This window comes from Sciurus vulgaris, assembly GCF_902686455.1.
Source record: "Sciurus vulgaris genome assembly, chromosome: 16".
Classification (NCBI taxonomy): domain Eukaryota; kingdom Metazoa; phylum Chordata; class Mammalia; order Rodentia; family Sciuridae; genus Sciurus; species Sciurus vulgaris.
Genome location: NC_136477.1, coordinates 47420703 through 47440472, shown reverse-complemented (window position 1 = coordinate 47440472; position 19770 = coordinate 47420703). Strand labels below are relative to the sequence as shown.

At 33.6% G+C, this 19770-nt stretch overlaps 1 protein-coding gene across 9 annotated transcripts in view; it reads right to left on the bottom strand.

Moving 5' to 3' along the window:
• Positions 1-19770, bottom strand: part of ANKRD28 (ankyrin repeat domain 28) — a 207393-nt gene that overhangs the window by 90101 nt on the left and 97522 nt on the right. For all 9 annotated transcript variants that reach the window (XM_079116407.1, XM_079116406.1, XM_079116408.1 and 6 more), the window contains one exon: positions 2739-2817. In XM_079116407.1, the coding sequence (XP_078972533.1) occupies positions 2739-2817 (79 nt within the window). The remainder of the gene's footprint in view (positions 1-2738; positions 2818-19770) is intronic.

Here is a 19770-nt window from a genome sequence, read left to right as displayed (position 1 = left end):
AAAAAGAAAACAAAGGAGGAACTAGACACTGGTGGTGGTGGTAGTGATCAGAGAAGGCCTCAGTGATGAGGTGACATTTGAGCAAAGACATGAAAAAGGTGAAGAAATAAGTCATGTGACTGACTAATTAAAGATCTGAGGCTGAGAAAACAATGGTGCAAACACCTAGAGGTAGAAGCAAGACAGTGGGTCAGAGGAGAGTAAGCAAAAAGGAGAGTAACAAAAACTGAAGTCAAAAGAAATCTGGGATGAGGAACTGATATATATATAAAACATTGAGGCCAATTATAAAAACTCACTTTTTTATAAGGAGAACTGTGAATAACTAAAGTTATTTAAAACTTTATTTTTCCTTTGAAAAGAAGCTACATGAGCTATTCTATCTCATGAAACTGATGTCAATCTTCTATAAGTAACTGAAAAGCCTTCTGCAAACATTCAATTTTAAAAGGAAGGGATTAAGGTGATCCTGAGCATGTCAAAAGTTTCTTGTAGGTATGAAAATTCAAAATGATATAGCCCAGTGGCACAGTGTTTGCCTACCACCAAGTGCCAGGTCCTGGGTTAAAAATGGAGGGAAAAACCCCTTTCATGTTGAATCAAATAAAACAATGTTTATGATAAAACAAAAAGTAACAATTAGAATTGTGTGTTAAAATAAAAAATAAAGCAATAAAATTCTTACTGAAGTCATCAACATTGAAGTAAATGGATGCTGGGAGTGGTGCCTTGCCCCCATAAACTAGTGACTTGGGAGGCGGAAGCAGGAGGACTGCAAGTTAAAGGCCAGCCTCAGCAATTCAGGGAGGCCCTAAAAGTAACTTAGCAAGATCCTGTCTCAAAATTAAATAAATTTAAAAAAAAAAAGGGCTACAGTGTTAAAGTGCTCCTGGGTTCAATCTCAAGTACCAAAAATGTATAAATGAATGAATGAATAAATAAAAATAAAGCAAATGGAACTGTACTGTTTGTAGCAAGACTAATTTTCAGCGTAAAAAGGAAAACTTTCTTGGCCAATGTTTGTGGCAAAAATTTCATATATAAACCTGTGGCCTATCAATTTATATTATTAGAGAAGATGTCTCAGTTAACAAGAAACAGGATTATTTCCGTTAATATCCTCAGTTTTTATCTCTATTAAGTTTTAACTTAAAACTAGTGAACATCTACAGATGAATAGACATCTTCAAGGAAATACATCACAGATGAAATAATTCATCAACTAAAAATGTAAGTTGAGTCCATGCCCACCCATATTGATTTTAATTATTATGAAAGTCATTATAAACATATGATTTTTAAATTTTATAGATTTATAATGGCAAAATTCTATGGAAGCTACTATTTAATGGGATCTTTGTGTAAGATTTCTCTGTTCTTAGGAACTGAGAAAAGTAAAGTATCAAAGAATATCCTAATTAAGATATCAAAGGAATAATACTAACTTCAATTTTACTATGCATGCATCTATGCAATCTGGCAACACCAAAATTCATTCAACTGTAAGTTTTTTTTGAGTACTGGGGATAGAACTCAGGGGCACTTAATCACTGAACCATATCCCCAGCCCTAATTTTCTACTTAATTAGAGACAGGGTCTCACTGAGTTGCTTAGTGCCTTGCTTTTGCTGAGGACAGCTTTGAATTCACAATCCTCCTGCCTCAGCCTCTTGAGATGCTGGGATTACAGGTATGCGCCATCACATCCCCTACAAGGATTCTTTCCTAACAAATATCATTATAAAAGTCTAGCTCTAACAAAAATATTTTTAAAAATATATCTTTAGTTGTAGATGGACACAATATCTTTATTTATTTACATGTGGTGCTGAGGATCAAATGCAGGTCCTGACACATGCTAGGCAAACGCTCATCCTCTGAGTCCCAGCCCCAGCCCTAACAAAAATATTTCTAAGATCTCTTTGCCTGTTTTAGGGATGTAGGCAGTTGAACCCAATAGGAGCTACTTCATATTATGAACAATGTGAAGAGTTGAGAATAAATTTAAAAAATAAAATATAATGCATACTTTCTTTAAAAATATTGTAAAGACCCTCAAATAGAATGAGATAAAAGCTGTTCAAAGACAGAAATCCTACTGGCACTGTTTTGAAAAATACATTTATAATCAGACTATATCTTGACCACTTCTATTGCTGTACTTATCACCTAACTGTTCAATGAGGCCCATTACAGAAATTTATATAACAACATTTATAATGCTTACCCCCCCCCACTATTATCCTGATCTACTTTTTTCATTTTCCCATAGTATTTATCTTTTAATATACTGTAAGCTTTATTTGTATTTATTATTCATATTTATCTGTTCATCCTTATTAAATTATAAACTTTTGTAAAGGCAGCAATCTTTGTTTCATTCTTTAATGTACTCTTAAGCACCCAGAACAGGATATGTTGTCAGAATCTTTACAGTAAGAATAAGCAAGTTTCAGATATGAAACAAATATGAAGAATGGATTATTTTTTTTTTATTGTAAACAAATGGGATACATGTTGTTTCTCTATTTGTACATGGAGTAAAGGCATACCATTTGTGTAATCATAAATTTACATAGGGTAATGCTGTTTGATTCATTCTGTTATTTTTTCCCTTCCCCTCACCCCTCCCACCCCTCTTTTCCCTCTATACAGTCCTTCAAGAATGGATTATTTTTTGAGAGACATTGTAACAAAAATACACATAATGTGTTCTTATTACACAGGGGTGACCATACCAGATAGAATAAGCAATTCAATGATTTCTGCATCCCCAAGATAGGCAGCAGCATGTAATGGGGTTCTCTTTTCATTGTCCTGTAAGAAAAAGGAAAGATGTAATATTGGTTTCAAAATGAGGTTAATTTTTATACAGTTTAAATGAAGAAAAAACAATAAGCCTTAATTTTTTTTTCTGGCCTTGAAACAGTAGTCCAGGTTGAAAATTTCTATTTATTTAGAAAATAATGTGCCTGCAAGCACCAAACACTTTTGAGGACTGATATGACTCAAGTAGAAAATTTCACACCAAGAAACTTTGTTTCATGTGCAAAATTATTTAAAATGCTGTATAAAATTTTTTTCAAGCTATTTCAGGTTTATATGAAACAAGTGAATTTCATGTTTAGATGTAGGACCCATCCCCAAGATATATCATTATGGATATGCAAATATTCCCAAACTGGAAATCTGAAAACCCGGAACACACTGGAGCATTTTGGCAAGGAATATTCAACTTGTACAAAGAGCATTAAAGAATAAAAACAAAAATTTAGATGACAAAAGAACTGCCTGTTAGTCTTTCTTACACTGCTATTATACATGGGCAAATTTCTTTTATATAATACTCTTTTTTCTTCCCAATATAATTTCACAATTTTATATAGTTTAAAGTTGTTGACAATAAATCTTAATAAATCAAGAGACTTGCTTTATCAAAATGTTTCAACAGGAATACACACAGTAGCACAAAGAAACTATCTCTAAAGATCTGAAATTATCCTTTAAAACAATTTTAATGCTTTTTCTTAATGTTCCTACCCTTTTAACTTTTATAGTCAAAACACACGTCTTTTTCAAATGTAAAAAAACACATTCTTCCAAATCTTCCTTCAGGAAAGAAAATTACATTTAACTTATGGCTTCACGGACCTCCTTCCCCCAAACAACAGTGTTCTCCAGTTGGAGAAGCAAGGTCTTAGGACAATATCACATTCAAGGATTTTTATTTTGGTTTATTTATTTATTTTTTTGTGGTGCTGGGGATTGAACCCAGGGCCTTGTGCACATGAGACAAGCACTTTACCAACTGAGCTATATCCCCAGCCCCTAAGGATTTTTAAATTAAGAGATCCTATCTAAAGTTACAATGGAGTATTGCTGACTTGACTGCATTTTGAAAACTATTGATTAGAAATACTTATTTTGAAGTTTATATCCAATGTTTGAAGGTTTTTGTGACAGACTATTAGTTGTTTTCTGCTACGTCTCCCCTTTGTCCATAGAACTAAAGTTTTAGCTAGTCACTTAGCCACAGAAAAGGATACATTCCTACCCTACCTTGCCCTTAAAGTCACTTATGATCAGTGTGAAAAAAATGGTTTATGTTTGGAAGTTAATGGGCAAAGAACTTCCAGATCATTTTTAACTTACAAGACAACTATCACAGAGGTAAAAATGTTTTTCCACTTCCTACAGGCTGGAAGGCAGATGTGAAACTTAACTGACTTTCAAACAAGATCCTGAATGATCTTATAGAAGAGAGTTGCCCACCAGTTTGGACCACTAACTTCCAGACTAATAAGAGAAATAAACTTATGCAGTTTACCATTTGAAAATAATTATTATAGTTCTCAAAATTAAAAAAAGAAAGAAAAATTTCATTTTATAATAATTTTCTATCTGGGAAATCCCTCAATTATTCTAAGAGAGTTGAGTCACTGAGAATAAATTGGGGGGGGGGGGGGACTGTGCCAGGCAGAACAGGGGTTAAGTATCAACAGGTAACAATAATAATAATAATAATAACAACACATTATAAAGGAAGTTTGGTATAGTGCTATTAACATTAAATTGCTTAGTTAGCTAAGAGAGAGTTTTTGTCTGTCTACAGTTAATTTCAACAAGACCCTGTTTTTTTATTCTAAGATATTTCTCAGGAAATAGAATAAACTGCACAGAAATTGCTCAACAAGTAGTTACTAAAAAAGCTAACGGAAATATTTAGCAATCAAAAGCTGAGTACTAATTTACTCATTTTTTTAAAGAGAAATTCTTGGCCTAGGTTTTTTCAGTGATAATCATTAAAACAGCAAACTTCCCCAGTGTTTAAATATGATCAGACCTAGTCAAATTGAGAAATATATCTATCACACAGGAAAAACAGTACACATAACATAATGACATAAAGTGAGTCATTTGTGTGTGAGCTATGTCTGGAATCCTATGACTCAATGCCTTGAATCCTATTAATTCATTTTTTGACTCATATGAACATAATTTGTCCTCTTTACAAATGAAATTTAAGAAAAAAAGGGGAACTGGTTAATTCTGAAGGAAAACAATTTATATATCATATTTAACTTCACTACAGTTAAACACTGAAAATTAGGCAATAAAAGCTGGGGTTGTAGCTCAGTGGTAGAGCACTTTCCTAGTATGTGTGAGGCACTGGATTTGATCCTCAGCACCACATAAAATAAAATAAAGGTATTGTGTCCATCTGCAACTTTTAAAAAATTAGGCAATAAAATATTTATGATTTTTATATCAAAACGTGTTAAAATAATTTTTTTAAAGAGACAATCCCTTGATACAAAGTAATTCCATTTTAAGGAATTTTTAGGACAAAGGTATTTTCACATGTGTACAGAATTGATGATGTAAGTATATATATAGAACTGTCATGGGAAGCAAAATGCTGGAAACAATTTTGATGCTTCTCAAATGGTTACCTAAAATGACAGTACACAAGAAGCTCTTAATAATCAATCTTTACCTGTTTCACATGATTAACCAATAATCTTGGCTTCCTAAATAAAATGAATGATGACTTTGGTACTCTAAGTATTTTGATTAGTAGTCTACTATTAACCCACACATTTTTGTTGACACAATGGCTATGGGTTCATCAAGGGAAAGATATGTTTGTTAACATTACTGTTTATGCTAATTGTATCTGTCATCCTAACAATATGATTTATCTAAACAGCCTACAAACTGATGAAATGGAAATCCAAAAAAAGCAGTCTATTTTGTTATCAATAGGCTGAATACTGAGACTAAATAAAGACCTGCTACCAAAAAAGAAAATGCCACTAAACTGGGTATGACTAAAAAAAGGAAACACTAATGCAAACAGTAAACAGCAAGTTTTGCCTTAAGCTTTTTTCTTAAGGATCTAAATTCTCACATCACTTAAAGAAACTCAAAGTAAAAAGCACAGATAATGTATTGTAGATATGATCTAAGCAAGAAAGAGGACAAAGAACACCCACCAATGAACTACACATTATTAATGAGAAATTGTAGGTTCAATTAAAAAAATATCAAATCAAATCAGACTGGGTGCCACATAACTAATTTAAGCAACTAGGCAGGACAAGGCAGGAGGGTTCCAAGTTTGAAGCCAGCTTCAACAACTCAACGAGGTCCTGTCTAGAAATAAAATTAAAGAATGTCTAAAAATAAAAATTAAAAGTTAGAGACATAGATTCATGGTAAAGCATCCCTGGGTTTAATCCCTAGTGTATACATATGGATACATGCATATCACACACACACATACACAAACAAAAATCAGCTAGAGAATATACGGTGTCACCCTGAAATCCTTAGAGATCACTTTTTAAGATTCCCAACTACCACTTAACATTATCAGATGAGAGGTCTGTAGATCCACACAATGAAATATTATTCTAATTTAAAATAAGGAACAGACCTCAATATTCCTATCAATGGAACAATCTTCACTGCACAGTGTTAAATGTAGGATCAGAATAATTGCATATAAAAAGTTTTATATATGCTCAAGTTTCAATGTACATTAACTATTTCTGAGTAAACATACTCAAACACAGTAACTGATTTTGAGAAGTCAGAAAGCTGGATGAGTAGAGTTTGAAATATGAAAAAGAGTCATTCTGTACTGTTCAGAGTTCTTAACAATGTATATATTTCAAAAAGTAAAAATAAAGATGGCCCAATAAGGCTGGCTGTTACTTATCTCACTTCACCCATTAAAACAGAGCATAATGAAGAGTAAACAATTATATTCTGAAGTGTACTGAGGCAATACAGTGTAAAGTAGCAGGGAAGTGACAAGATCCCTATGGAACATGAAAACCCAAGATAGGACCACAGAAAAAGGATGAGGCACACTGCCCCACCCCTGTACTATCTCCTGTTCCAACACTTCTCCTTATGGGGCAAGGTAAGATGGCGACCCAAAAATTCCTACTACCACAGGAGACTATCCCAGGAGACTCTTGAGCCCGGGGTAGTTTACAGAATTGCTGAGAAGTCATTCAACTGTATTACCACAGAGTACAGCCCATATTATACATCCTCTACTACCATGATCTAAGCTGCTATGATTTCGGTACCATCATGAAAAAGGGATCCACCTCTAGAGCACATACCTCCTGTAGGGCTTGTTAGCCATGGGGTATCACCATTCTAGAGACTGTTATCATTCTACCATGATTACACATATGTGGCTGCAGCACCATAATCCTGGTTGCTCAGATCTTAGGCCCAGTAGAGAAGGTAAGCGCCCATTTTCCAAAAGGGAGTCAGAAGATGTGCAGAGAGGAGGAAGTCAAAACACAAGGGTGGCTTGTGTGTGCTTATGCTTGGCCAGACAGCCCACTGCACAGCTAGCTAACCACAGCACCCATGCACACCCAAATCTGACCTGACAGTCATCCAGGTGGCAGCACAGCTCCAGCAAAGCTGCACTACCAAATTCATACACATATGCAGCCCAGGCCATTAGTACAACTGTAGGTATCATTGTCAAGAACTACAAGAAACTACAGAGACAACAATACTGAGTTCACCCCAAATCAAAGCTTCCATACCATACCCAATGTCAAGGTAGCATGCCACTCACAGGAAAAAAAAATCTATCCTTGCAGAAAGAAAAAAAAAAAAAGTACTAACAAAATTGGAAAAAGGTGATTATTGTACTTGAATCACAGATGTCAATGTAGGGACACAAGTAAAGAAATATGGCACCTTCAAAGATTACTTTTCAGTATCTAAACCAAAATAAAAGTAAATTGACAAAATGCCTGAAAAAAGATTTCAAATCAATCTATGGAAGCTTAGAGAGATAAAAGAGAATTGACAAATAATCTGTCAATGAAATTAGGAAAACAATTCATGAACTGAATGAGAAATTCAACAAAGATTTTATTTAAAAAGAACCAAAAGAGGCTTGCAGCTGAAAACTCAATGAATGAAATAAAAATTCAATTAAGAACCTCAACAACAGGCTAGATCAAGCAGAAAGAGGAATGTCTGAACTTGAAGATAGGTCTTTCAAATTAATTCAGAGGTTAAAAAAAAAAAAGAAAAAGAAAAACAAAGAAAGGCTCTGGGACACAATTAAGGGAATAAATACTTGCATTATGGGAGTTCCAGAGTGAGGAGAAATGGAAAAAGGCACAGAGCTTATCCAATGAATTAACAGCAGAAAACTTGCCCCAAAGCTGAAAATTTTTAGACATAAAACAGATAGTTTTTTTCAGACAAGAACAGAAAAGTCATCACTACTAGATTGGCCTTCCAGGAAATGCTTGAGGGAGACTCAAATCTATAAGTAAAAGGACGATAATTATCGTCAAGAAAACATGTCAAGAGTGTCACCTTCACTGGACCTGCACGGCAAAAGGTCTACCTACGCCCACTTCTCAGCTCATGATGTGGGTAACCTCTGGCGCGAACCCGTGTCCTGTTGTGAGTATGGTGTGATTTTACATGCTCGCACTATGCCGGGCTTCTGCATCTGAAATCTCTCCCTTCTTCGACTCTGGAAAGAAGGTGTATTTAACTTTCGTTTCTAGCAATAAGGATATGAAACTGCGGAAGCACTCCATGACAGCACAGCATTCGGTCTTCAGCCAGACCTGCGCTGAGACCCACCTACCTCCCTGCTACGGCCGGCAGCACCTTTGCTGCCGTGGGAGGGTCCGCATCAGACTCAGTATGCATTTCCCCAGAGTCATCTCACGCTGTACCCCAATGCATGTGGACAAGTGCTCCTGCTCCATGGCTTCAGCTTGCTCTGCATTGTGCTCACCTGAGGAAACCCTGCCTGGATAAGCCTGGCCATTCTCCTCCGAGGCCGCTGGAGAAACGTCACCAACCGGACTGACGGGCTTCCGTTGGAACCTTTGACCACAAACTTAGAACGAGCACTTCGTACTCCCAAGCAATCTCGCGGTTTTCTCCAGGAGGGCACATCTCCCCGCTATAAGATAACTTCTTAGATTCCTCTAGTTAAGCCTTCCAGAGGAGATCCAAACTCCCATCACCAAACCCCAGGCTCACAGCATTCATTCCCTGTCTTCCGCCTTCTCTCCCGAAAGTTTGCCCATGTATCTCTCTGCTGCTATCAAAGGCACTGCTTCAGGGAACTGGAATCCATGCCTGTTTTCTGCGTTGTTAATTTGCCTATCTCTGTTGAATAATTTCCAAGAGCATGCAAACACACTCTCTGTGTTCATTATAAAAGCAAAAGGCCTCACTTAACTCCACCCAGCCTCCCTGGGAACTCCACCACCTCTATTCCCTTAGCGACTGTGCCTGAGCCTCAACATCATATGGTTTTTATTTCTTTTTCTCTCTTCATTCACAAATTCCATAAAAATGTTCTTGCTTAGGTCAAAAAATGAATGAAAGAAAGGAAGGAAGGGAGAAAAGAAGAAAGACAAAGAAAACATAAAACCATACCTGTAATCCCAGAGACTTGGGAGACTGAGCAGGATGATCACAAGTTCAAGACGAGCTTAGGAAATTTACCAAGACTTTGTCTCAGAATAAAAAATATATAAAGGACTGGGGATATAGCTCAGGGGTACAGTACTTCTGGGTTCAAATCCCCATATTAGGGCAACGGGAACTCATGGGTTGAACAGATACACAAATGAGAAAGTAATCAAGCTACAAATAACCAAATCACAAAGATTAATAATGAGAGGAGGAAAATAACAAAGGATAGTTTTAAAACCCCCAGAAAATAAACAAAATGGCAAGAGTAGATTATTACCCATAAATAATAACCTTGAATGTAAATCAATTAAATCCCCCAACAAAAAGATCAGGCAGATTAAAACAAAACAAAACAAAACAACAACAAAACCCCCAAGACCCAACTACATGTTATCTACAAGAAACACACCTCACCAGTAAAGACACATTGATTGATAGTGGAGTAATAGAAAAAGACATCCCAAAAAACATAAAAATGAAAACTGAAACTGAACAGGAGTAGCTATCTCATATCAGATAAAACATACTTTAAGCAGAAAACTGGAAAAACCCAGAGTCATTATATAATGATAAAAGGATAAATTCAGCAAAAAAACATAATAACTGTGAATTTAAATGCACCAAACCCTGGACTACCCAAATGTATAAAGTAAATATTAATCTTTTTTTGTTTGTTTGATTTTGCTATCAGGGATTGAACCCAGGGGCCCTTAACCACTGAGTCACAAACCCAACCCTTTTTATTTTTATTTTAAGACAGGGTCTGGCTAAGTTGCTGAGATTACAGTCATGTGCCACCATGTCTAGTATAAATATTAATCTTAAGGAAGACCCAAACTCAGATATAGTAATAGTTGTGGACTTCAATACCCTATATTTTCCTCAATGAACAGATCATCAAGAGAGAAAAAAATCAATAATGAAAAATAAAAGACCTACTAGACATTTATAGAACATTTCATCCAATAACTGCAGAATACACATTCTTCCCATCAGCAAATGAAAACATTAAGACAGACCCTATGTTATGCCACAAATCAAGTCTCAACAAATTTTTAAAAAAATCAAATCACATCATCTATTTTCTCTGACCACAATGGAATAAAATTAGAAACATGAAAACTGTTGTAAAATAATATGGAAATTAAACAACATGCTACTAAATGATAAGAGGGTCAGTGAAGAAAATTAAAAAATTGTAAGTATTTTTGAAACAAATAACCTAATAATGCAACTCAAGGAATGAGTAAATCAAAATCAAACCCATAATTTGTAGAACAAAAGAAAAAAATGTAGATCAGAGCACAAATAACAAAATTAAGACAAAAAAATTACAAAAAATTTCAATGAAACAAAAAGACTGCATTTTTTTTTTTTTTTGCAAAAATGAGACAATAAAGTTAGAGATTAAAAAGTAGGACATTATAACTGAAACCACAGAAATAATAGAGATCACTAGGGACTATTAAGGAGTTAAAGATGTAAATGTATGAATATGCAAATGGTATGCTGTTACTCCATGTACAAACAGAAACATGTATCCCATTTGTTTACAATAAAATTTTAAAAATAAATGAAAAAAATTTATATGCTCTAAACAAACAAAAAAAAAAGAAGTTAAAGAAATCAATAAATTTCTAGACACATATAAGCTACCAAGACTAAACTAGGAAAGAGAAAATCTAAACAGACCAATGATAAGCAAAGAAATTTAACCAGTAATAAAAAAAGTTCTCATCAAAGAAAATCCCAGGACTGGACGATTTTTGCAGCTGAATTTTATCAAACGTTTAAAGAATAAATAACACCAATTCTTCTTGAAAGGGAGGGAACTCTTCCAAACTCACTTTAAGAGGCCAGCACTATTCTAATACCCAAACTAGACAGGGACACAATAACAACAAAGGAGTATTACAACTCAATATCCCTAATAAAGGGATGCAAAAATCCTCAACAGAACACGAGCAGTTAAATCAAATCTAACTAGCACATCAAAAAGATTATACCCTATAATAAAGTGGGATCTATTCCAGTATGCAAGGATAATTTAACATATCCAAATCAATAAATGTGATACATGTGATACATAGATCAACAGAAGGGAAGATAAAAATCATCTATCTCAATAGACACTAGAAGTGATTGCTACAATTCAACATACCTTAAAACTTGATAAAAACTCTCAAATCATTTGAGAAGAAAGAGCTTTCAAACACTAGTAAGGTTATATCTGACAGACCTACAGCTAACAACAAACTAAATAGGGGAAAGTTGAAAAAGTGTTTTCTTCTAGGACCTGGAATAAGAGGAGGATGTCTACTTTCACTAGTGTTTATTCAACACAGTGCTGGAAGTTCTGGCCAGAGCAATTAGACAAGAGAAAGAAAAGGCATCATAATTCTATATATAGAAAAACATAAAGACTGCAACAAAAACCTGTTAGAACTGATCAACAAATTCAGTAACGTTGCAGCATATAAGATCAACATGCCAAAAAAAAAAAAAAAAATCAGTTATTTCTATACACCAGTAATGAACTAGCTGACAATGAAATTAAGAAAACAATACCATTCACAAAAACTACAAAAGTAAATAATGGAGAGGTGAAAAAACTCTACATTCATTGTATAATATAAAACATGATGAAAGTAACTGAAGAGGAGACAGACACAATGCAAAGACAGAAAGACATCTCATTTTCATGGCTGGTGATGTGGTACACAGCTATAATCCCAGCAACTAAGGAGGCTGAGGCAAGATGATCAGGAGTCTGAGGCCAGTTTTAGCAACTAAGCGAGAGCTTGTCTCAAAGTAAAAACTAAAATAAACAAATAAAAAGGGTTTGAGGATATAGTTCAGTAATAAAACAGCCCTGGGTTCAATCTCTAATTAAAAAAACAAACAAGAAAAAAACTATTCACCTACCCAAAGCAATCTACAGATTCAATGCAATATTTATTAAAATACTAATGATATTCTTAACAAGGAAAAAACAAAACATTCCTAAAATTCATATGAAACTATAAATGATCCTAAATAAAATGAACGAGAGTGTAGGCATCATAATATGTTATTTCAGAAAACACTATCAAGTCACAGTATCCTAAAAGAGCATGAGACTGGCATGAAAACAGACACATCATCCAAGGAACAGAACAGGAACCTAGAAACAAAACCATGTGTTAACTGCCAAATGATTTTTGAAAAAACATAAAGAACATATATTAAGAGAAAGGGGAGTCCCTTCAAAAAATGGTGCTGAGAAAAATGGATCTCCATATCCAAACAAAACTAGAGCTTTGTCTTTCAAAATATATACAAATAATTCACAATGAATTAAGGACTTAACTATATGACTTAAAACTATGAAACTTACTAAAAGAAAACATAGATGAAATGCTACAAGACACTGGGTTGGACAAAGATTTTTGGATATGACCCTAAAAGCACAGGCAATAAGAGTAAAAATTGACAAAGGGCATTATATCAAAATAAGCTACTGCACAGCAAACAAAACAATCACCAGAGTTAAGAAACAACCTGAAAATTATATGTAAATAAGTTTTATATTTATTAAAATGACTAAAAAAAAAAAAAAGAGACAACCAGTAGAATGGGAGAAAATATTTACAAATTATTCATCCAAGAAAAGATTAACATTCAGAATATATAAGAAATGCAAAATAGGAAAAAAGTTTCATTTAAATATGGGCAAATGATCAGAACAGACTTTTCTTAAAAGGTGATAAATAAATGGCCAGGGAGTGGGTGATTAAATGCTCACCTAATGATCAGAGAAATGCAAATCAAAACTACAATAAGGCATCATCTGAACTCACTCAGAATGGCTATCATCAAAAACAAAAATTAACACAAACTACCACATGATCCAACAATCCTACTATTGGTGTATATCAAAAGGAAAGGAAATCAGTCAAAAAGGTACCTGTATTACTATATTTATTGCAGCACAATTCACAATAGCTGAGATCTGGAATCAATCAAGAGGTATACATTGATGGATAAATGAATAAAGAAAACAAGGTGCATATATACCCAATGGATTATTATTCAGACATAAAAAGAATGAAATTTTGTCATTTGGAGCCACATGAGTGGAACTAGAGGACCTTTCCATGAAATAAGCCAAGCACAGAATGACAAATAGTTCATATTCTTACTTGTATGTGGAAACCTAGAAAACAACCTAAAACAAAACAAAAAAACTGTTGATTTTATAGAAGAAAAGAGAACAGTGGTTTACCAGAGGCTGTGAAAGGGGTGGATGCCTGGTGGGTGCAATAAGGATGAAATGGGTACACTGTGCACCTGTACAGAAGGAATAACTTCTAAGGTTTGATAGCACAGTTGGCTGACCATAGTTAACAGCAATTAACAGCCCATTTCAAAATAGCTAGTAGAGAGAACTGTGACACAAAGAAATGATAAATATTTGCAGTGATGGATATGCCAATTATAATGATTTGATCATTACATATTGTAAATACATGCACTGAAATACCACACTGTACCCATAAATATGTACACTGTATGTCAATATTTTTAACATTTATTTTTATTGGTGCATTTTAATTATATATAATAGTGGGATTCATTATGCTGTATTAATACATGCATATAATTTGCTCAATCTAAAAAGTTTTAAATTAAAAAAAACCAAAAAAATTTTAAATAATTTATTTTAACCAACAAAGAGTAAGTTTAATAAAAATCCTAAAACAATTTCCTATGCTAGGTATTTCAAAAGTACCAGGTGACCATTAAAAAAGTAAGTTTCTTAGTAAGTCAGATTATTTTAGAACCCATTATATCTCAATGTAATAGTACAAAATAATCCCAAATGGAATTATTATTTTTTTAAAACTTTTTTTTTTTAGCAGTACTGTGAATTGAATCCAGAGTGTTGCATATGCTAGCTGAATGTTCTACCGCTGAATTATATCCCCAACATTTTAAAAATTCTTTTGATCACATACTAGGAAGAAAATACATTTTTCTTACACATAAGTGCCACGAAAAGTTATTTTGCACATGTGATTAGGATCATAAAAATTTGATTTCTTACCTTCCCCAAATAAAAACAAGCAAAGACTAGCTTTACCTTTTATAAGCAATTATCCAGAAAGATATAAGATAAAACATTAGGTTAAATGACACCAATGGTTGCTAACTACTTTGGGACTGGGTCACTGGCATATGCTGGGCATTATCAAGGAGGTGCAAAAGTAGATGAAATCACAAGGGAGTTCCTTTGCAGTGATGCAACAGTTCTATATCTTACACATACTGGTGGCTATACAAAACTACACAGGAACCAAAATGTCACAGAAACATTCATAAAGAAAAAAAAATTCACAAAGACTACCCCCATTACCACATCACACACTCTTTCCTCACAACTAAATGCTCACAAAAATCGCCAGGAGTAAGTTTTGTATTCTAATTAGTTGCATTATGCTCATATTAATCTAGCTTAAAGCTTCTAAACCTACAAGGGGAACCACTAATCATCTATGAACTAGGGACTGTATATATTCTAAAGGAAGTTCTTCAGGCCACACAAAAATGATAGTTATGTTCTCTGACAATCACAAAATTAAACTGATAGTTAAGTAGAAAAATTCATGTAAAGAGAAAGTATCAAGAAACATTATAAAAATATTTTGAACAAAATGAAAATGAAATACAACATATTAAATTTGTGGGATGAATTTGAAGCAGTATTTAGGGAGCAATTATTAACCTATAAAATATTTTAATCAGAAAAGATGGTCTGAAGTCAGTAATTAGCTTTCATTTAAGAAAACAAACAGTAAAACAACTACCCAGCAAGCAGAAGAATGGAAATGATAAAGAGAAATCAATGAAGGAGAAAACAGAAAAATAAAGAAAACCAATGAACCCAAAAGCCAATTCTTTGAAAAGATCAATAAAATTGATAATCTTCTAGCCATAATGACCAAATATAAAAAAGAACCAGTACCAGGAATAAAAAGGAGCACTATCAATAAAACCCCCAGATACACAAAAAGATTGTGAGTATATCACAATTTTATGCATATAAATTCAACTATTTGGATGGAAAAGATCAATTCCATATAAGATACAGAAATTATTCAAGAAAAAAAAAAAGAACCTGAATAGTTTTATGACTGTCACAGAAACCAAATTCATACAATTTTATTTCCAACAACAAAAATCCTTCAAATCTGATAGTTTCGAGGGTGAATTTTACTAAACATTTAAGGAAGACATAATATCAATTTGCAGATCTTTCTAGAAAGCAGGAGGATATACTTCCACACTATGAAGTCAACATTATAATACCAAAACCAGACAGAGATATTATAAGAATAGTACCCAAGAGCCCTTATCAATGAAGACATAAACATTCTCAACTAAATATTAGTAAACTGAATTCAATTCAACAATATATGAAAAAGACATCTTAACCAACTGGGATTTATTCTGGAATTTTGAATCTCATTCAACTAGAATCAACTAATTTAATTCAATATATTAACAGATTAAAAATGATGAAATCACACTTAATAAAATTCAACATCTATTCATGATTTAAAAAACTCCTAGCAGACTAAGAAAAGGAAACCTCCTTAATCTGATAAGCAGTGTTTATAAGAACCTACAGGTAACATGCTTTCCTTTGCCAATCAATAATGAGACAAGAATGTCTACTCTTCACTGCAAGTCTAGTCAGTAAAATAAGAAATAAAAGGCATATAGATGGAGAAGGAAGAAATAAAACTTTAGTTATACATAGCATATTATTTGAGAAAATCCCAAGGACATTATAAAAAGATCCTAGAATTAGTACAGAAAAGTTGCTGAATGCAAGGTTAATATACACCAATCCCATTTCTATACACTAGTAATTAACTGGAAATAAAAAGAATTTAAATTGTACTATTTACAGTAGCACCAACAAGTAAAAAGAGTATAAGGAAAAGAAATTCTTAACCATAAATCTAACCAAAAAACTCCAAGATTTATATGCTGAAAACTGAAACATTTGTAAAAGAAGACAAATACAAAGAGAGATGCCATGTTCATGGATTGGAAGACTACTGGAAGACATACCTCAATTTGATGTACAGGTTTAGTGTAACTTCCAATAAAAATCTCAACTATATTCCTTGGAGATATAAATTCATACAAATTTATGTGGAAAGGCAAAGAAACCAGAACCAAAACAATTTGGAAAGAATACAACAATGCTGGGAATCTCATACCATATGATTTCAATAATTACTACAAAACAAACAAGGCAGTGTGATGAGGAAAAGGATAGACACTCCCAAAATAGAGTTCACGAATAAACCCACACAGTCATGCATTGCATTAACAATGTTTTGGTCTACAATGGACCACATATATAGACAGCAGTCCCATAAGATGATAACATTTAGCGATGAAGCAGCTAACTGAGGTTAGCTCATGTAAGTACACTCAGTTCATGTAAGTACACTCAATATTTGCACAGTGAAATTGCCTAACTATGCATTTCTCAGGACATATGCCTGTTGTGAAGGGAAATGTGACTGTATGATCAATTGATTTTTGACAAAAGTATAAAGGTAATGCAATGTAGAAACAATCTTTTCAACAAGCAATCTTGGGTATGCACACACACACAGAGAAATCTATACCTAACACCCAATACAAATATTAAGTGGGATTATATAGACCTGTGAAATCTAAAATGATAAAAACTTACAGAAAAGGTAGGCTGGGCAAAGAGTTCTTTGATGTAACACCAAAAGCACATTTCATGATGTTGATGAATTAAACGTCATCAAAATGAAAAACTTTAGCTCTTAGAAGGACACAGTTAAGAGGGTAAAAAGACAAAAGCATACACTGGGCGAAAACATTTGCAAAATCATATCCAACAGAAAACTTGGGATTCAGAATACATAAGAAACTCTCAAAACTAAAAAACGAGCCAACAAACCACCAAACATGGGGACTTAAATTGTGTAGGGATAATAATGCATCCATTTGTAAAAGAAAACAACAAAAATAATCCCCAAACTACTACGTGATACATAAGCATAATTTAACTGCAACTACATTAATAAGGCTAAATGTAAACAGCAAAATTTTGAAAGCTCATAGACATAAATATGGGATGTTACCTTTATGATTCAATTTGGAGTCAAGACTTCTTTAACAAGATATCAAAAGCATTAACTATAAAGGAAACCCCTAAAAATTGGACAACATTACAACATTAAATTTAAGGCATCTTTTTCAGTGACACTATAAAGAAGCCATGTTGTAATGGAAGAAGATTATTTGTAACACATATTGCTCCAAAAGAGCACCTATTAGAATATGAAAAGAGCTGCTCCAAATTAGTAAGAGTTAACTCAAAAGAACAACAAGCAAGAGATTTAACAACCATGTTACAGAAGAGGTTGACTATATATGTGCATATCTAATACACACGTAAAATGACTGATAATCAGAAAAAAGCTGAACAAATAATGACATATGACTATGTAAGAGGAAAAACTGATTTTTTTTGTTTTGTTTTCCCCCCTCTTCTACTCATACCATTCAAAACTGTATTTCTGACACCAGATACATGGTAGTTGTTTTGCCACATAACAAGCAATTCTCCAGGACACTAGCTGGGTGCCTTCTAATTCAATTAAATTCAATTCAATTCTGACATCATCTACTTGAAAATAGCATTAGAGCCCACAGAATGAGGCTCAGTACCACAAGACTATACCCCACCTTAGGTGCCGGTCTTAAACAATTATCACCTATACTTCTGATTAAAGGCTATAAATTGGGGTTCCCACTACCTCCTTCCACAATTTAATTTGTTAGAGCAGCTCACAAAACTCAGAGAAATACTTTACTTATGTTTATCAGTTTAAAAAAGGATACAAACGAATAGCCAGATTAAGAGATGTACAGAATGAGGTATAGGAAAAGGGGCACAGAGCTTCCAGACTCTCTCTGAGTGTACCACCCTCCAGGTACTTCCATGTGTCCAGCTACCCAGAAACTGCCTGAACCCAGTCCTTAAAAACAAAAAAACAAACAAACAACAACAACAAACCCAAAAAACAAACATGAAATCTCCATTATATAAGTTGACTGATTAAATTACTGGCCATTTGTGATCAAGTCCAGCCAAGGTCGGAGGGTAGGGCTGAAAGTCCCAGTCATCTAATTATGCCTTGATTTTCAGTTGACTAACCTCCATTCTGAAGCTCCTGGGAATTCAGCCATCAATCATCTCATTACCATACAAAAGACACTTATCACCCTTGAGATTTTTAAGGGTTTTAGAAGCTTTATGCCAGGTAAGGGAAGAAAAGCAAAATAAATATTTCATAATATCATTTACTACATACTTCAAAAACCAAGAATGTGGTTCAAAGATGTGGACCAAGAAGAATTCTCATACAGTGCTCATGAACTCCAAGTATAGACTGCTTAACAATATGACATTATCAAGTAAAACTTAAGACGACACAGTCTATACACCACATATATTCTTTAGAAATGCAAGGCTATGTGTAGAAGACATATTTACAAATAACTGCACTGTTTCTAACACACAAAAACTGAAAATAATCCAACTATCACAGCAGAATGTATAAAGTAAGTTGCACATATTATCCGTTAAGTTTTTAAAATGAAATACTGTTGTACAGAGAAATTCAGATCCAAGTGAAAACATGATCTGTTTGTTTCAAAATAAGCAAAACTAAATTATATTGATTAGGGGATGAATAAATAGGTGGCTGAATTATAAGGAAAACCAACTATTATAAAAGTCAGATTACTGTTTACATTTGGGATGTTGGTGTAAAGTTTTGATTATAAAGTTCTGCTCATAATGGGCAATTCTATGCCCATAAAATCAATATGCTTTTTCTTGATATGGATAGTGGTTAGTTTATTAAATTCTATATCTATCTTACATAGCTTAAGTATGTAATATTTCACTATTTTTAAAACATTAAAAAAAGGGAAAATTTTTGGACATGAGTGATCTTTCTTTCAAAAACATCAAGTCATACACATTTAATTCTAAAGAGGAAAATATATCAAAGTATTGGCAGAAGACAGTTTCTGAAGTGGTTATTTCCAAGTTAAGAACAGTAGCTTCCTTTATTGGCTTAGGAAAATTGAGTCTTTTGAACTAATGTTCAAAATGAAAATGAAAAAGTCACTTGAAAATTGAAGAAGTTACTCTTTTCACGCATGCCC